The following is a 16188-nucleotide window of genomic DNA, read 5'->3' as shown; positions in this document are numbered from 1 at the left end:
TATTCACTGGATATGAAATATACTACTCTACAAATATATTTTTCTGTGAAATATATACTTTTTTGTCAACTTACCTTCATTTAAATCTTTCAACAGCGTACAGGCGCTTTAATTCAGCTCGAGGAGCGCGGAAAACAAAAATAGACTCGACACCGAAACTCCCGCTTCACTGCTGCAGCGTCCGGTGTATAATTTTATCAGTACAGAGGTTACAAACTGCAGATTTGTCGTCATTCTACACAAGATACATCATCTTTACACACAGCACGAAATCGATGTGTTTTCCCGCCCTCTTTTGATTGACAGGATATAATCGGCCATGATCATCGGATGTTTCTAAAGCGTGAAAAATTGCCTTTAAAGGCCGATACGTCTATGCATCTCTACTTTATTTCCCAAATTGTATAGTATATGTTGTAACTGCGTGTTGGCAGGATTGCTGCTAAACAAAATTCCAGTGCCAGTGTAACGACAGTAAAATCTTATCTTACTACATCTCCTTCTCAACTAACACATCAGTGCCGTAGACCGACAGTGCAACAGGGAGATCAGATCTGGGTTATGGATGCATTGCGTTTAGATCAGCAAATAAGTCAAATGAAAAATTAAAAGAAGAAAAAAATCAAACATGCATGCTTCTTGAAAGTTTACACCATAACTTTACTTTCTATAAAGTATATATCCTCAGGCTATGTATAATTTCTGGATTTTTTTTTTCCCCTCCAGTTGGGTGATAATCTTTTTGTTCACTGCTTGGGGAATGAGTGTCATGCATGCATTAAGTTAATTAAATTAACATATAATCCCATTCAAGTGAAATAAATTGGGGTTTTTTTAATCAATTATCAAATATCAATATTAGTTTGCACTAAAACCCTCTTTACAAAATGCATTTGAAAATGCAATATTTTAAATTGGGATGTAGATGAAAACACTGATAAACATAAAACCTCACTGAGCACTTTATTAGGAACACTGTACTAATACTGGGTATGGACTCCCTTTGCTCTCAAAAACAGCCTCAATTCTTCATGGCGTGGATTCCACAAGACGCGGGAAACATTGAGATTTTGGTCCATGTTGACATGACTGCATCACGCAATTCCTGCAGATTTTGCAGGTGCACTTTCATGCTGTGGGCGCTTAGTGGTTAGCATGTTCGCGTCACACCTCCAGGGTCGGGGGTTTGATTCCCACCGTGGCCCTGTGAGTGAGGGGTTTGCATGTTCTGCCGGTGCTGCGTACTCCGGTTTCCTCCCCCAGTCCAAAGACATGCATGGTAGGCTGATGGGTCCAAAGTGTATGAAAGTGTATCCAAATTGTATGAATGGGTGTGTGAATGTATATGTGATATGTATGTGTGTGCCCTGCGATGGATTGGCACCCTGTCCAGGGTGTACCCCCCCTTGTGCCTGATGCTCCATTTCCCCGTGACCCTGAAAAGGATAAAGCGGTATAGAAGATGGATGGATGGATGGACTTTCATGCTGTTCTACCACATCCCAAAGGGGTTCTATTGGATTCAGATCCTGTGACTGGCACTGAACTCATTGTCATGTTCATGAAACCAGTTTGAGAGGACTTTTGCTTTATGACGGTGCATTATCATGCTGGAAGTAGCCATTAGCAGAAAAAGGGTAAATTGTGGCCTTGAAGGGATGCACATGGTCAGCAACAATACTCCACAACAGGCTGTGGCATTCACGGGTTAATGTGACCACGCCCTTTATGAGCGAGCAGTTAATATGACCCCGCCCCTTATGAACGAGCGGTTAATATGACCCCGCCCCTTATGAGCGAGCGGTTAATGTGACCTCACCCCTTATGAGCGAGCAGGTTAATATGACCACGCCCATTTATGAGCCAGCAGGTTAATATGACCACGCCCATTTATGAGTTAGCGCATTGACTAGTCACGCCCACTAAAGTCGAGACGGTTAGCGTGGCCACGCCCCTGTACTCGAGCAGACTTATATTTTGAAATGTAACCTGTCTTCCAGCCATTTTGAAAATCTCGCGTTTATGTTCCCACATTGCAGCATCTTTCGCGCGGTAGCTGCTTGATTACATCTAAAAAAACCCAAACAACCCCAGAAGTTTTCGTGTTTAATCAGTGATTAATTTCAGGATGAATGTTATTGATCATGTGCGGGACATGGCGGCTGCGGGCCTTCATTCTAACGTGCGGCTGATGAGCAGCCTGCTGCTGACTATGAGCACCAACAACCCGTGAGTCTTCCTGCTAATTCAACTAGCCCTTCCTGTAGCACTGCCACTTCTGCTGTTTATAACCTCTACAGCTCTGGAAAAACTTACGCGTTTAAATCTACACCTGTAACTGCGACTTGTTTTTGTCAGAACAGCAAGCTAAGCGGCTAGCTACGTTAGCTGTTATTAGCGCGACTTGCTAGCTGCAAAATGTTTACTATTTCTTTTCAGCCAACTTCCGGAGGGACCACGAGAGCCCCGCTGTTAAAAAGTTCCATCTAGATCAGAATGATTAGAAAATCCTGTGTTTTGCTATCCAGGATCAAGTAATCCATCTGACTTTACGGTCGGTTTTTCAAAGCTACACTGCATTGGATCATGGATTGGTTAGGATTGGATTGGATTGGATAAACGTGTATACTATATGACATAAATGTTGTATTATTTGAACAGTTTTAAAGTTTTTTACATTTTGTTCTTGAAATCTTCCCTGAATCCACCCTTCTGCTGGGCTCCTGATATTTATTTGTTTGTTTGTTTATTTATTTATCTGTTTATTTATTTATTTTTGGCTAACAGGTATCCCAGTCCTTCTAAAAAGTTCTGAACAACACAGACTGAAGGTTTGATCCAGAGCAAAAGCACGATTGGATTACATGATCTAATCTGATTTCAGATTCCTTTTTTTTTGTTTCTTTTGGACAACCCATTTTCAAGATTAGATCCGATCCGATGGCCGAGATCTGATCCAATTGCTTCTGAACAGCTGGGCCCAGATGTTTTAGTTCAAAACGACATGCTGTTGAAGCTCACTTTATTTACAGTTAAAAGCTAAGGATATTAAATTTGCAGTGTGTGTGTGTAGTGTGTAAAGTGTGTTTGTCCCACAGGGAGCTCTTCTCTCCAGCACAGAAGTATCAGCTGTTGGTGTATCACGCTGATGCCATATTTCACGATAAAGAGTACAGAAATGCGGCCTGCAAGTACAACATGGCCCTGCAACAGAAAAAGGTGCTGAGTAAAACGTCTAAAGTGCGTCCATCCAGCACAGGAGGCACGTCTTCAGTCCAAACCCAGGTGACATGTTCACTACTGGTTATACCAGTGTTTCCTCATCCTATAACACACAAAAAAAAACCCAACATTTGATTTTCACTGTTTGAACCTGTCCATCATCACATCATACAAGTTGCAGTCAACAACTATTATGCCAAAACAGTTAATAATGCTTAGTTTTACGTTTTCTCATATTCTGCCATAACATGTTAAAAGCATTGACAGGTGATGTGAATAACATTTGATTGTCTCGTTACAGTGGCACCTCATTACAAGGGGTGGGATATATTTATTAGGCAGCAAGTGAACAGTCAGTTCTCAAAGTCGATGTGTTGGAAGCAGGAAAAATGGGCAAGCGTAAGGATATGAGTGACTTTGACATCGGCCAAATTATGATGTCTGGATGACCGGGTCAGAGCATCTGTAAAACTGCAGGTCTTGTAGGGTGTTCCCAGTATGCATTGGTTAGTACCTACCACAAGTGGTCCAAGGAAAGACAACCGGTGAATTGGCGACAGGGTCATGAGCATCCACGCGCACACTCGGAAGTCTTGTGGAGTCCATGGCTTGAGGGTTCCGAGCTGTTTTGGTGGCACTAGGGGGACCTACATAATATTAGGCAGTTGGGTTTAATGTTATGGCTGTATGTCTGCCTGGGGGAGAACCTCCCGTCTCTGTGTTCCCCCAGACTAGTGATTTAAAAACATCGACGTCCAAAGAATCAGTTCATTGTCTCTCAGGGGCCTGTACCATAATGGTAGTTGAACGGCCTCAGGGTTACGGGATTAGTTTCGAGTTTACAAAACCCAACCAATCCCATCAGGCTCCTGCTTGATTAGAATGAAAGCCTGCCCCTACACTGGGCCTTTGCGGGTAAGATTGGACACCCCTGGACTAAAGTTTTGCTGACTTCTGAAAACAATTTGATGATCTTTGACGAAAATGTGAAAGAACAGGATAGACTAAATGACTAGAGCGCTGTTGCATCACTGTGTTTAGGTAGAGATGAAGTGAGGACTAACTCACACTGGCACCACTAGTCAAACAGCAGTGTGGGCTATGTAGGAAACCATTAACCGACGTGAAACGAGACCAAAATGTTGAGAAATTTTCAACTGAAGTCAACTCGGAATTTAATTATAGAATAAATCTTGGACTGCACTGAAGATCACATGTTAAATGATAAAAATGATTATGCAAGTCATCTAGGGTGGATTGTTTTTAGCAGTGCTTTGGCACTTTAGGAGCACATGTTTAGCACAATGCAAAATTGTGTTTTATAACTTGCACGGAATCTGTTAAGTCATGGAGTTTTCATTTATTTATTTATTTTTGCAGAACTTGCCTTCGGAGATTGAGGTGAAGTACAAGATTGCAGAGTGTTACACCATTTTGAAGCTGGACAAAGATGCCATCTCGGTTTTGGACGGGATCCCCTCGAGGCAGAGGACTCCCAAGGTGTTTCCGCATTTCCTCTGATAAACCTGATCAATGTTTTACCCTGAAGTCTACTCATCTCATTATGTATGAAAATGTATACGATGCCTCGATTCCAACAGATCAACATGATGCTGGCGAATCTGTACAGAAAGGCTGGACAGGAACGATCAGCGGTCACGAGCTACAAGGAAGTCCTGAGGCAGTGTCCTCTCGCGCTGGATGCTATTATTGGTATGTGACTATAAATATCTTTTACGTACACTGGTGGTGTTACTGACAGGAACAGGGAGTCTCTAGCTCTTATGTGCGATGAGCTTGAAGTACCGAATGTTTCAGGAAGATGAGTGTGAGTATCGGGATGCTTTGCAGGGCTGCTGTCTCTGTCTGTGAAAGGGGCGGAGGTGGCCTCCATGACCATGGATGTGATCCAGAGTATCCCCAATCTGGACTGGCTTTCTGTTTGGATCAAAGCCTACGCCTTCATCCATGGAGGAGATAATCACAGAGCCATCAATACAATCTGGTGAGGAGCCCACTTCATATAGACTTTTTATATAGCTTATAAAAGGATGACTTGAAGAAAAAATCAATTTCACCACTTACCTAAAAGAAATAAAACTAATAAAAATGGTAATGGCTAGAATATGTTATCCTTACTATTTTACAAGTTGGACAATAATGAATTAAATTGTCATGGCTAATTGATTACATTTGGTCTAAGTGGGAATGCTGATCCATTGCTTTAATTATTTAATGGTCCTTAAAAAGCAACACCGTTGCATCTGTGTCTCATGTAATGGTTGTTAATTTGTTTAATGGCTCATCTGCTGTTATTTTATTTGCATTTTTAAGGCAGGCTTATACGTATGGTCACGTTCTCCTACCGGTTTATTTCCTACAGCTCCCTGGAGAAGAAGTCTCTCCTGAGGGATAACGTGGATCTGTTGGTGAGCCTCGCAGATGTGTACTTCCGAGCCGGAGACACCAAGAACGCCATTCTGAAATTTGAGCAGGCGCAGATGCTCGACCCCTATTTAATCAAAGGTAGGCAGTTTAATGTATATTTGTCATGTCCATGTTGTGGCTCTGTATAAAAGTTTCTCAGGACGAACGCTTAGCGCGTTCGGACACTGTGACGGATGAATGCTGACGAAAGCACTGTGCCGGCTGTTAGGCATGGATGTGTACGGCTACCTTATGGCTCGTGAAGGACATTTGGAGGATGTGGAAGTTCTCGGTGGTCGACTGTTTAACATCTCGGATCAGCACGCGGAACCCTGGGTAATATCTGGGTGAGTAAGATGAACTGCTCTCCCGCCACTCGTTTTTAATTGCTACGTGCGTTTCAAGGTACGAGTGTGTTTCTGGATTTCCTGGTGGGTTTGGATGTGCGGTATATTTTCATTTTCCTTTGGATTCGTTTGTGCCTCTGTAACCTGGAGCTGCAGCATTCACATGTTGGTTTAGTTTTGTTGAAAATGGCTCAAAGGTGAGCCTTGGCAGTCTAATAACTAATGCAATACACTTGTAGCTCACAAGTTGTTTTGTTTTTTGGGGTGGGTGTTTTCCCCCTCCAGGTGCCACAGTTTCTACAGTAAGCGCTATTCTCGAGCACTGTACCTGGGGGCCAAAGCCATTCAGCTGAACAGTAACAGCGTGCAGGCTCTGCTTCTGAAAGGTGCTGCTCTGCGCAATATGGGCCGGGTGCAGGAAGCCATCATCCACTTTAGGGAGGCCATGAGGCTGGCACCGTGTCGTCTGGACTGCTACGAAGGTAGGAGCATCACTTGGAGAATCGGACTATTGAGAATAATTGGATTATTCTTTGAATGACCAGTGGCTTATAATTTTACACGGCGCATTTCTGGGATCCATATCTGATGTGGTTTGATTATATTTTTGACCTGGGTTCTTAGGACTGATCGACTGTTACCTGGCGTCCAATGGCATCCGTGAGGCAATGGGCATGGCCAATAACATCTATAAGACTCTCGGTGCCAATGCCCAGACCCTCACTATTTTGGCCACGGTGTGTCTGGAGGACCCCATGACCCAGGAGAAGGCCAAGACCCTGTTGGACAAAGCGCTCGCCCAGCGGCCAGACTACATCAAAGCTGTAGTGAAGAAAGCAGAGCTCCTCAGTGCGTAACCACTTCACCATAACTGTGGTTCATTTGTGTACTGCTTCTGAGAGTAATTTTACTAATGTAAGAATTAAAACACTAGGGGGTATGCTGTTATAGGAAAACAGTTAATGATGGCGTGGTCAGATGTGGTCTGATACAAAGCAAAGTCACTGTTACCACCCTGAAGGTGATTTATTTCCCAATATGATCATGTCCCAACATTTTCTATTCCTCTCACACCAACAAGACGACCCGACTCTATGTATGTTCTGCAAGTCCCCGCTTTCCGTTAAATATATTTTATTGGACTGTTCTGCTTTTAATGCAAGTAGACAGTGTTTTTAGTGAGTAGTAAGCTGACTTAAATTTTTACCAGAAAAGGTTTTAGAATTTTTATCATATATAAAACATCTTGTATAATCTTAACTGCTGTATTTTCCTTTTGTTTGGTTTTATTTTGAATATATTTATGCAACGCTTGTAATTTGCGTAAGTCCGTATTTACCATCAAAATAGCCACAGATGCTGACGTGGCATTAAAAGCTACACTACTACTACTATTACCACTACCACTACTATTGCTACTATTTCTACTACTATTTCTACTACTACTACTATTAATACTATTACTACTATTAATACCACTCCTACTAATATTATTACTATTACTACTAATACCACTATTACTACTACTACTACCACCACCACTACTGCTACTACTACTATTAATACAACTACTATTATTACTACCATTACTACTATTACAACTATTACTAATGCCACTATTATTACTACAATTACTACCACTACCACTATTATTACTATTACTACTAATACCGCTACTACTACTACCACCACCACTACTGCTACTACTACTATTAATACAACTACTATTATTACTACCATTACTACTATTATTACTATTACAACTATTACTAATGCCACTATTATTACTACAGTTACTACCACTATTATTACTATTACTACTAATACCGCTACTACTACTACCACCACCACTACTGCTACTACTACTATTAATACAACTACTATTATTACTACCATTACTACTATTATTACTATTACAACTATTACTAATGCCACTATTATTACTACAGTTACTACCACTACCACTATTATTACTATTACTACTAATACCGCTACTACTACCACCACCACTACTGCTACTACTACTATTAATACAGCTACTACTATCACTACCATTACTACTATTATTACTATTACAACTATTACTAATGCCACTATTATTACTACAGTTACTACCACTATTATTACTATTACTATTAATACCGCTACTACTACCACCACCACTACTGCTACTACTACTATTAATACAGCTACTACTATCACTACCATTACTACTATTATTACTATTACAACTATTACTAATGCCACTATTATTACTACAGTTACTACCACTATTATTACTATTAATACCGCTACTACTACCACCACCACTACTGCTACAACTACTACTAATGCCACTACTACTACCACCACCACTACTGCTACTACTACTATTAATACAACTACTGCTATTACTACCACTATTACTCTATTACTGTGAACAACTACCACTATTACAACCACTCAAAAAACAAGTACATACTGGAAATCTCTATATTGGACTTTACGGTATTGCTACTTTCACTAAACCTTCTGTGTGTTTTTGTCCTGCGTAGGTCGAGAACAGAAATACGACGAAGGCATAACACTTCTGCGAAGTACACTGGCCAATCAGAGTGACTGCATGCTGCACAGAATGCTGGGTGATTTTCTAGTCGCTGTTAACGAGTATCAGGAGGCCATGGACCAGTACAGCATAGCGCTGAGGTAATCTTGGTTTCTTTTGAAGACCTTGACGAGTATTTCACTTCGCAGCTGTTTACCTGCTCATTCATGCAGTTTTAGAGGTCAGAGGGGAATGGCCAGACCCGTTCGAGCTGGCAGGAAGGCTACGGTAAATGTATTCAAAACCACTATTTATACCCGTGGTGAGCAGAAAAGCATCTCCGAGTTCACACTACGCCAGACCCTGAGGCAGATGATCTACAACAGCAGAAGACCACGTCGGGTTCCACTCCTGTCAGCAAAGAACAGGAATCTGAGACCCCAGATTTTCCTAATAAAGCATCATTATACAATCTAATCTAAAAGTGGTTTAACTGGTTTAGCTTCCTTGCGGGAAACTCTGAGATGGGGAAAATGTTTGCTCAGGCATTTGGATTTCATTGCATCACACAAAAATAATAAAAAGTCAAATGATGCCCTTTTCCCAGCCATTTGAGCCTTAATAGTGTGTTGTCATCCCACAGTTTGGATCCAAATGACCAGAAATCTCTAGAGGGCATGCAGAAGATGGAGAAAGAGGAGAGCCCTACAGACGCCACGGTGGAGATCGACGGGGACGACATGGAGGGCAGCGGAGAGGAAGGCGACCTCGAGGGCAGCGACAGCGAGGCCGCGCAGTGGGCCGACCAGGAGCAGTGGTTCGGTATGCAGTAGCGGCAGCACTGATCTCGGATCAGCCTCCTTCTGACTCATATCATCGCTCAGCAGGATTTCAAGAACACAAACTGATCCTGGATCAACACTTAACTCTGGTGGAGTTTGAGGCATTCTGTATAAGCCTTGCCTACAGAAAGTGTTGCAGCGCCTCCTGCAGGCTGGGAGCTGGTGTCTGCGCAGGCCTGAGCACAGAAAAGCCTGACGAATCTGTGCGTATACCGTTGCACCGTTCTGAAGAACAGCACTGATGCTTGGAAACACTTTAACCACTTTGGCACTGTGTAACAAAAGCAATGCCTTTATATCAGGTTTGTCTTTTGCCTTTTACACAGGTCTCGTGACTGTACACAACTCTGCTCTGCATCAGCGCTTCGATTTTGAATCTAATGGTGATGCTGCTTCTGTTTCGAGCAGCCTGGTCACTTTTTATTTTTATTTTTCTCTCTTCCAGTTTTGCCATAGCAAGATTTCTCACAAACCATTTTCTAATGAAACATGAACTTAATAGCTCGTTTGCTCTTAGGACCCAACAGCAAAGCTTTAGTGTCATCACATGTGTCTCAGATCATTGATTTCTCTTACTTCTCACACGAATAATGAAAATACAGCACAGACTAACAAACTATCACCAGAATTGCTGAACACATCACACATATTTCAATAGAAACATATTTACTGTGGTTCAGGGTGGACTTTTCCTTTACCTTGTGCTAATTTTGATTTTTTTTTTTTTAAGATGTCTTTGTGAACAGTCCCCCCCCCCCCCTTTTTTTTTCTTCTTCCCGCATATAGTTCCTCATCCAAGTTTTCCCGACGTCAGTAAGTAAAGAACCGTACAGAAGAACGAACCCTTTCAAAAGAAGAAAACTTTTGTTTCCCATCAGCGTATTGATCAAGTTTAATTCATGTAGCCTGAAGTGCTCTTTGTGGTGTTAGGTATTTTTTATTCTAAGGTTTCTAACAATATTGTGGCATTGTGAACTGTGAATAATACTATTTTTCAATGTTAACAAATAAATCATGACATATTCTTTAGTTGCTGTCAATTTCCTTTTTTTTTTATTTTAATTTTTTAAACCAATAATAGCAGTCATGTGTGCATGAGCTGAGCAACATTTTTTATAGAGATGGATGGATGGATAGGGGTAGGTAGAGATGGATAGGGGTAGATGGATGGTGGTGGATAGGGGTCGTTAGAGATGGATGGGGTAGATGGATGGTGGTGGATGGGGGTCATTAGAGATGGATGGGGAAGATGGATGGTGGTGGATAGGGGTCGTTAGAGATGGATGGGGTAGATGGATGGTGGTGGATAGGGGTCGTTCGAGATGGATGGGGTAGATGGATGGTGGTGGATAGGGGTCGTTAGAGATGGATGGGGTAGATGGATGGTGGTGGATAGGGGTCGTTCGAGATGGATGGTGGTGGGTAGATAGAGATGGATGGGTTAGATGGATGGTGGTGGATAGGGGTCGTTCGAGATGGATAGGGGTAGATGGATGGTGGTGGGTAGGGGTAGGTAGAGATGGATGGGGGTAGATGGATGGTGGTGGATAGGGGTAGGTAGAGATGGATAGGGGTAGATGGATGGTGGTGGGTAGGGGTAGGTAGAGATGGATCGGGGTAGATAGAGATGGATGGGTTAGATGGATGGTGGTGGATAGGGGTCGTGAGAGATGGATGGTGGTGGATAGGGGTAGGTAGAGATGGATAGGGGTAGATGGATGGTGGTGGGTAGGGGTAGGTAGAGATGGATCGGGGTAGATAGAGATGGATGGGTTAGATGGATGGTGGTGGATAGGGGTAGGTAGAGATGGATGGGGTAGATGGATGGTGGTGGATAGGGGTCGTGAGAGATGGATAGGGGTAGATGGATGGTGGTGGATAGGGGTAGGTAGAGATGGATAGGGGTAGATGGATGGTGGTGGGTAGGGGTAGGTAGAGATGGATCGGGGTAGATAGAGATGGATGGGTTAGATGGATGGTGGTGGATAGGGGTAGGTAGAGATGGATAGGGGTAGATGGATGGTGGTGGGTAGGGGTAGGTAGAGATGGATCGGGGTAGATAGAGATGGATGGGTTAGATGGATGGTGGTGGATAGGGGTCGTGAGAGATGGATGGTGGTGGATAGGGGTAGGTAGAGATGGATAGGGGTAGATGGATGGTGGTGGGTAGGGGTAGGTAGAGATGGATCGGGGTAGATAGAGATGGATGGGTTAGATGGATGGTGGTGGGTAGGGGTAGGTAGAGATGGATCGGGGTAGATAGAGATGGATGGGTTAGATGGATGGTGGTGGATAGGGGTTGTGAGAGATGGATGGTGGTGGGTAGGGGTAGGTAGAGATGGATCGGGGTAGATAGAGATGGATGGGTTAGATGGATGGTGGTGGGTAGGGGTAGGTAGAGATGGATGGGGGTAGTTAATGTGTGTATGTTTTTCAGCAGCTTGTCATATGCAAATAGTCTACACAGCTTCTTTTTTATTTATTTTTTATTATTTATTTATTTAGACCAATAATAGCAGTCATGTGTGCATGAGCTGAGCAACATTTTTTATAGATGGAGATGGATGGATGGTCGTGGATAGGGGTATATAGAGATGGATAGAGGTAGATAATGAGTGTATGTTTCTCAGCAGCCTGTCATATGCAAATAGTCTAGACGGCTGTTTTTTTTTTTGCTTTTGTTTTTTAATAAATACTCCTCTTGAACCGATCTATCAAACATGTGAGCTTGTTCATACAAAGAAAGACTCACGCTGTCATTTATCATTTTATTAACCACAAGTCATTGTGATAATTACAACATTAGACACTGGTTTAGAGGCGTCTTGCCTGTAGTCGTCACTGGAACAAAAAAATATAGTATAATATCTGCTCTAGAACAGGAAGCATGTCACTGTGCTAAGCAATAACCCTTACAGTCACAATCATTTGGTTAATCTACACATCTCACAAAATAAAACAAGTCCTTTTGCAAAAAAAAAAGAAAAGGAAAAAAAGAAATGAAATAACAGGTGCCTGTCACTAATGCCAGCTGGTATTTAAATACATACATTTAAGTGTTGATGTGCTATACAAAAGCTTATCATTTTACCAGCATCATGGTTGATTAGCTTAAAGGGGCATGCACCCTGATTTCCCTTAACATTTCACTCAGTTTAGTCTCTTTACTGTAGAACCTCTCACTCAACTAACAAACTTTTTTTTATTTTTTATTATTTTTTAAAATATAACTTCTTTGTAGCAGTTGGCATGCAGGTCATGAAGGATGTGGTTTTGCTCAAAACACACGAGCTAAACTAATAAAACCTTTACAGCTTCTGCAAGGGATACTGATCCCCGGGCCAGGCTCACAGGGCCCGTGCTGAGGAGGGAAAAAGAGACAGAAAAGGAAAGATTAAAAAAAGGCTGATCATATCAAAAGACTGATGAAAAGAAAGGAATGTTTTGTTACATAAGCTTTAGTGAAAGACTGAAGAACATCATGTGATCAATAAAAGCTATATCAAATGCATTGCTTATCTAAATACATCGCTGTGGCAGAAATGCTTTTAAGTTCTCTAAAAGGGTTGCCAAGTCTGCAGTTTTCCTGTCGAACTCTGCTGTAAGTTAATTTATTTTTGTCCTGCAGGTTGAAGGGATTTTTATCAAGTTATTATATACCAGGGTGTTGTTGAGTTCTTAATTCTGATTGGTCAGAAGGAGACCAACCTAGACTGGGACTTAACAGTATTAATTCATTTTCTCTAACAGCAGCTTCAAGGCAAATCACAGGTTATATTATTGCGCTCGATCTAACAGGGAACTTGTATGGGAGACATGGTACAACATTTAAATCCAACAAAAAGTGAATGCAAGCCTGGTGAAGCTTTTTTGTAAGGAGATGTTTATTTAACATTTATGACGGAAGATTTCGCCATCAACGCTTTACACGTTCCTCTGTGGGGGAAGTCTACAGAACAGACTATTTTTGATTTTTGGTTTTTCATTTGTGTGACAAGCTGAATTTGGTGCTTATTATTAGCTTAGATCAGAGAACAAAAGAGGGGCTGGTGAGAGAATGACGTTATGTAAGTGATGTCATGAACTGACTTGTTTTGCAGACATTCCACAAAATTACACGTAACTATAAAAAGCACAATGGAATTTATTCCATCCATCCATCCATCCATTTTCGATTGGGTCGCGGAGCGTATACCAGGGAATTCGGGGCACAAGCCGGGGGACACCCTGGACGGGGTGCCAACACATCACAGGGCACAGTCTTCACACACATTATGTACAATTTGGAAACGCCAATCAGCACATGTCTTTGGACTGGGGGAGGAAACCAGGAAACTGTGGCGTAAGAGGAATAAAGCACTTTGCAATGTGCCGTTATTGGAAAATAATCAATTTCGGGGTGGTAAAAAGTCTGCACTTATATTGCGCCTTTTAACCTTAGTGGTTCTACAAAAGTGATTCTATCTACAAACACACACACGGTGCAAGATGCTAATCTGCCATCAGGAGCAACTTGGGGTTCAGTGTCTTGCCCAGGGACACTTCAGCATATGGAGTCATGTGGGCCAGGAATTAAAGTGCCACCCCTACAATTAGTGGACAACCCGCTCTGAGTCACAGCCGCCCGATAACACTCCCCAATAACTCTGCTTGGTATTGGACAGCATCACACCACCCTGTCATTTATTATTTTCCTATAACAGCATGCCCACAAGTGTTCAATTCTTTACATTTCAATATTTTGGAAGTACGCAGGACTTTTCTTTGAAGGAAACAGTAACTGCAATTATCCATTATAGAACAGAAAAGTGAATTGAGCTACTCGTTAGCGCACGTTTTTCTTATTTATGATGTTTAAGGGGCTTAGAGAAAGAACGGTTTATAAAAACTGCATATTTTAAAAATGTATTCATGATCTTACTTTGTACGTACTACAATACGTTTCTCCATGCTCGTCATAATTGTGGAGTTTAATACACCGTTCGTGATGCGTCACATTCTGAATTTTGGATTGTTTACGCGCTGACCTGGCAACCCTGCCTCTCAAGGTTGCACAACTAGATACTTAAAGAAAACACATTATAAGAATACAAATGCAATACTGCAGTATTAGTAAGAGTAGAGTCATGAGAAGGTGCAGGAGCAGAAAGTTACAGTTATGTTCTCACTCACAAAGCAATGGGAGAAAAAGCCAAGTATTACTATTATTATGTCGTATATTGAGTTACGCATGCTCTCAAACGGGGAGCCTAGAGTTATGACATTCTTTATCAAGTACAGCTAATATTAAAAAAATAGGATCTGTCATAGTCTCAAACTTCCTTTTCTAATGGCAGGAATTGACGATTCAAACAAATGTATGTTCATTTACGTACAACACACACACACACACACACACACACAGAGCACTGCTTACCTATGTGTAAAGCCACAGCATTGTGCACGTTTTCCGCAACCTCATACGGAAAATTAATAAAAAATATACTCCAAGCTGTGTCCAAGTACAGCATGATTACAGAAAAAAACCTACTTAGCAATGTGATATTCTACTTATCAATGTGATATAATAGTATTTTATCATGGCTTGGAGACAGAGCGGTTCCTTTTCCAATCGTTAAAGGTGCAGTCTATAATATTTAAAAGTGTTTCTAGACATATAATAATCATATCATTTCAAAGATAACTTGAACAGAAATATGATTCGGATACTGTCATTGAAAAGATATCACTTGTTTATACATTTCAGCCTTCTCTTTATATTTTTTTCTGGCCTGGAAATGAGCTCCACCCTCAACCAGAAGAGAGCTGCTCTTCCTTAAGATGCCAATCATGAGGTTTGAACAGAGTGGGTGCGGTAGGGTTGGGTTATGGAAAAGGCCTATCAGGGTTTTCACTGTAATTCAACTCGCATCTTCAGTGTTGAATAAAAAAATTACACACTGCCCCTTTAAAGATATTCAGCTACACTGGTTTTCTAAGGGGGAAAAGAATCAAATAAACAAAAATCAGATTTAAAGTTAAGTGGACAGCAGTGGAACTGAGGTAGCTGAATTCTGCCAAATGCAGAAAATAACCATTTGTTTGAGAAAAAAAGTGGTACTTGAATTGTACTTCAAAATATCATAAACTAGAAAAGGGGTGTTTAAAAAAAAACAATATAATCTGGGATATAATTTATGTGAGGTTTTTTTTTTACTGTACAGGACTGAGACATGAATACACACAGTGTGGACAGCGAGGACGTCCAATGGGTCCATGCCGCTTTTAAAAAATGAGCTAATAAATATATTCATCCACTGACTGCTTATAACATCTCATAATAATATAGTTGTTATATATTTATATATAAAAACAATTCATGTGTGCTTTAAAATGGAACAGTTACAACAATGAATAATAATAAAGTCATCACTCTTAGAGCTAATTATAAAAACACCAAACATACAGTATGTGGATTCCTGTGCAAACATTCTCTTGGATTGGGTTAATGGTGGTTCTGGGTTAATGGGTGGTGGTTGTCACCGCAGCTCTCAGTCAGTGATCGGTCAGTCAGGAGGACCACAGCGAGCGGCTCGTGTTAGTGTCCGTGCTGTACAGCCACACCACCAGGGGGAGACAGAGAGCTACGAAGGGCCAGGAGATGCCTTGGACACATGCAGACACACTCCAGCTCTCTTGCTGTGCCCCCACTGCTAAATCTTTACCCGGCTCCAGGTAGTTCCTCGCCACAAACTTGAGCAGCTCGTCCAACAGGATGACGGGCACGGAGATCTTCAGCACCATCATCCACTGGGTCACGTTCAGAGGCGTGATCTGGAAGATGACC

General features: G+C 41.7%; 2 protein-coding genes across 3 annotated transcripts in view; one reads left to right on the top strand and one right to left on the bottom strand.

Annotated features, from left to right (window-relative positions):
- Positions 1-944: 944 nt before the first annotated feature.
- anapc7 (anaphase promoting complex subunit 7) lies at positions 945-10391 on the top strand. The gene is made up of 11 exons (XM_053625564.1): positions 945-2229; positions 3099-3285; positions 4603-4722; positions 4824-4935; positions 5074-5227; positions 5606-5748; positions 5879-5996; positions 6282-6478; positions 6621-6845; positions 8531-8681; positions 9164-10391. The coding sequence occupies exons 1-11, from the start codon at positions 2129-2131 to the stop codon at positions 9351-9353; spliced, it is 1698 nt and encodes a 565-aa protein (XP_053481539.1). The 5' UTR covers positions 945-2128; the 3' UTR covers positions 9354-10391.
- Positions 10392-12116: 1725 nt separating this feature from the next.
- atp2a2a (ATPase sarcoplasmic/endoplasmic reticulum Ca2+ transporting 2a) overlaps positions 12117-16188 on the bottom strand; it is a 38068-nt gene continuing 33996 nt past the window's right edge. Inside the window, exons 20-21 of one of the 2 annotated variants that reach the window (XM_053625563.1) lie at positions 16067-16187; positions 12117-12723 (exon numbers count right to left, since the gene is read on the bottom strand). In XM_053625563.1, the coding sequence (XP_053481538.1) occupies positions 12710-12723; positions 16067-16187 (135 nt within the window). In that variant the 3' untranslated portion in view covers positions 12117-12709. Of the gene's footprint in view, positions 12724-13717; position 16188 lie in introns of those variants that run through there. The other variant, XM_053625562.1, reaches the window with a different exon arrangement.

Source organism: Ictalurus furcatus, chromosome 5 (assembly GCF_023375685.1).
Source record: "Ictalurus furcatus strain D&B chromosome 5, Billie_1.0, whole genome shotgun sequence".
In the NCBI taxonomy this organism is placed as follows: Eukaryota; Metazoa; Chordata; class Actinopteri; order Siluriformes; family Ictaluridae; genus Ictalurus; species Ictalurus furcatus.
The sequence above is the reverse complement of the archived record's forward strand: the minus strand, read 5'-3'. Positions and strand labels throughout refer to the sequence as shown.

What these genes read in the sequence shown, in the direction of transcription:
- anapc7 (XM_053625564.1), top strand. Translation starts at nt 2,129, where the DNA reads ATGAATGTTATTGATCATGTGCGGGACATGGCGGCTGCGGGCCTTCAT. An exon ending in TCGTCTGGACTGCTACGAAG is followed by an intron (nt 6,479 to 6,620) that starts GTAGGAGCATCA and finishes CTGGGTTCTTAG; the next exon opens with GACTGATCGACTGTTACCTG. An exon ending in GAAGAAAGCAGAGCTCCTCA is followed by an intron (nt 6,846 to 8,530) that starts GTGCGTAACCAC and finishes TGTCCTGCGTAG; the next exon opens with GTCGAGAACAGAAATACGAC.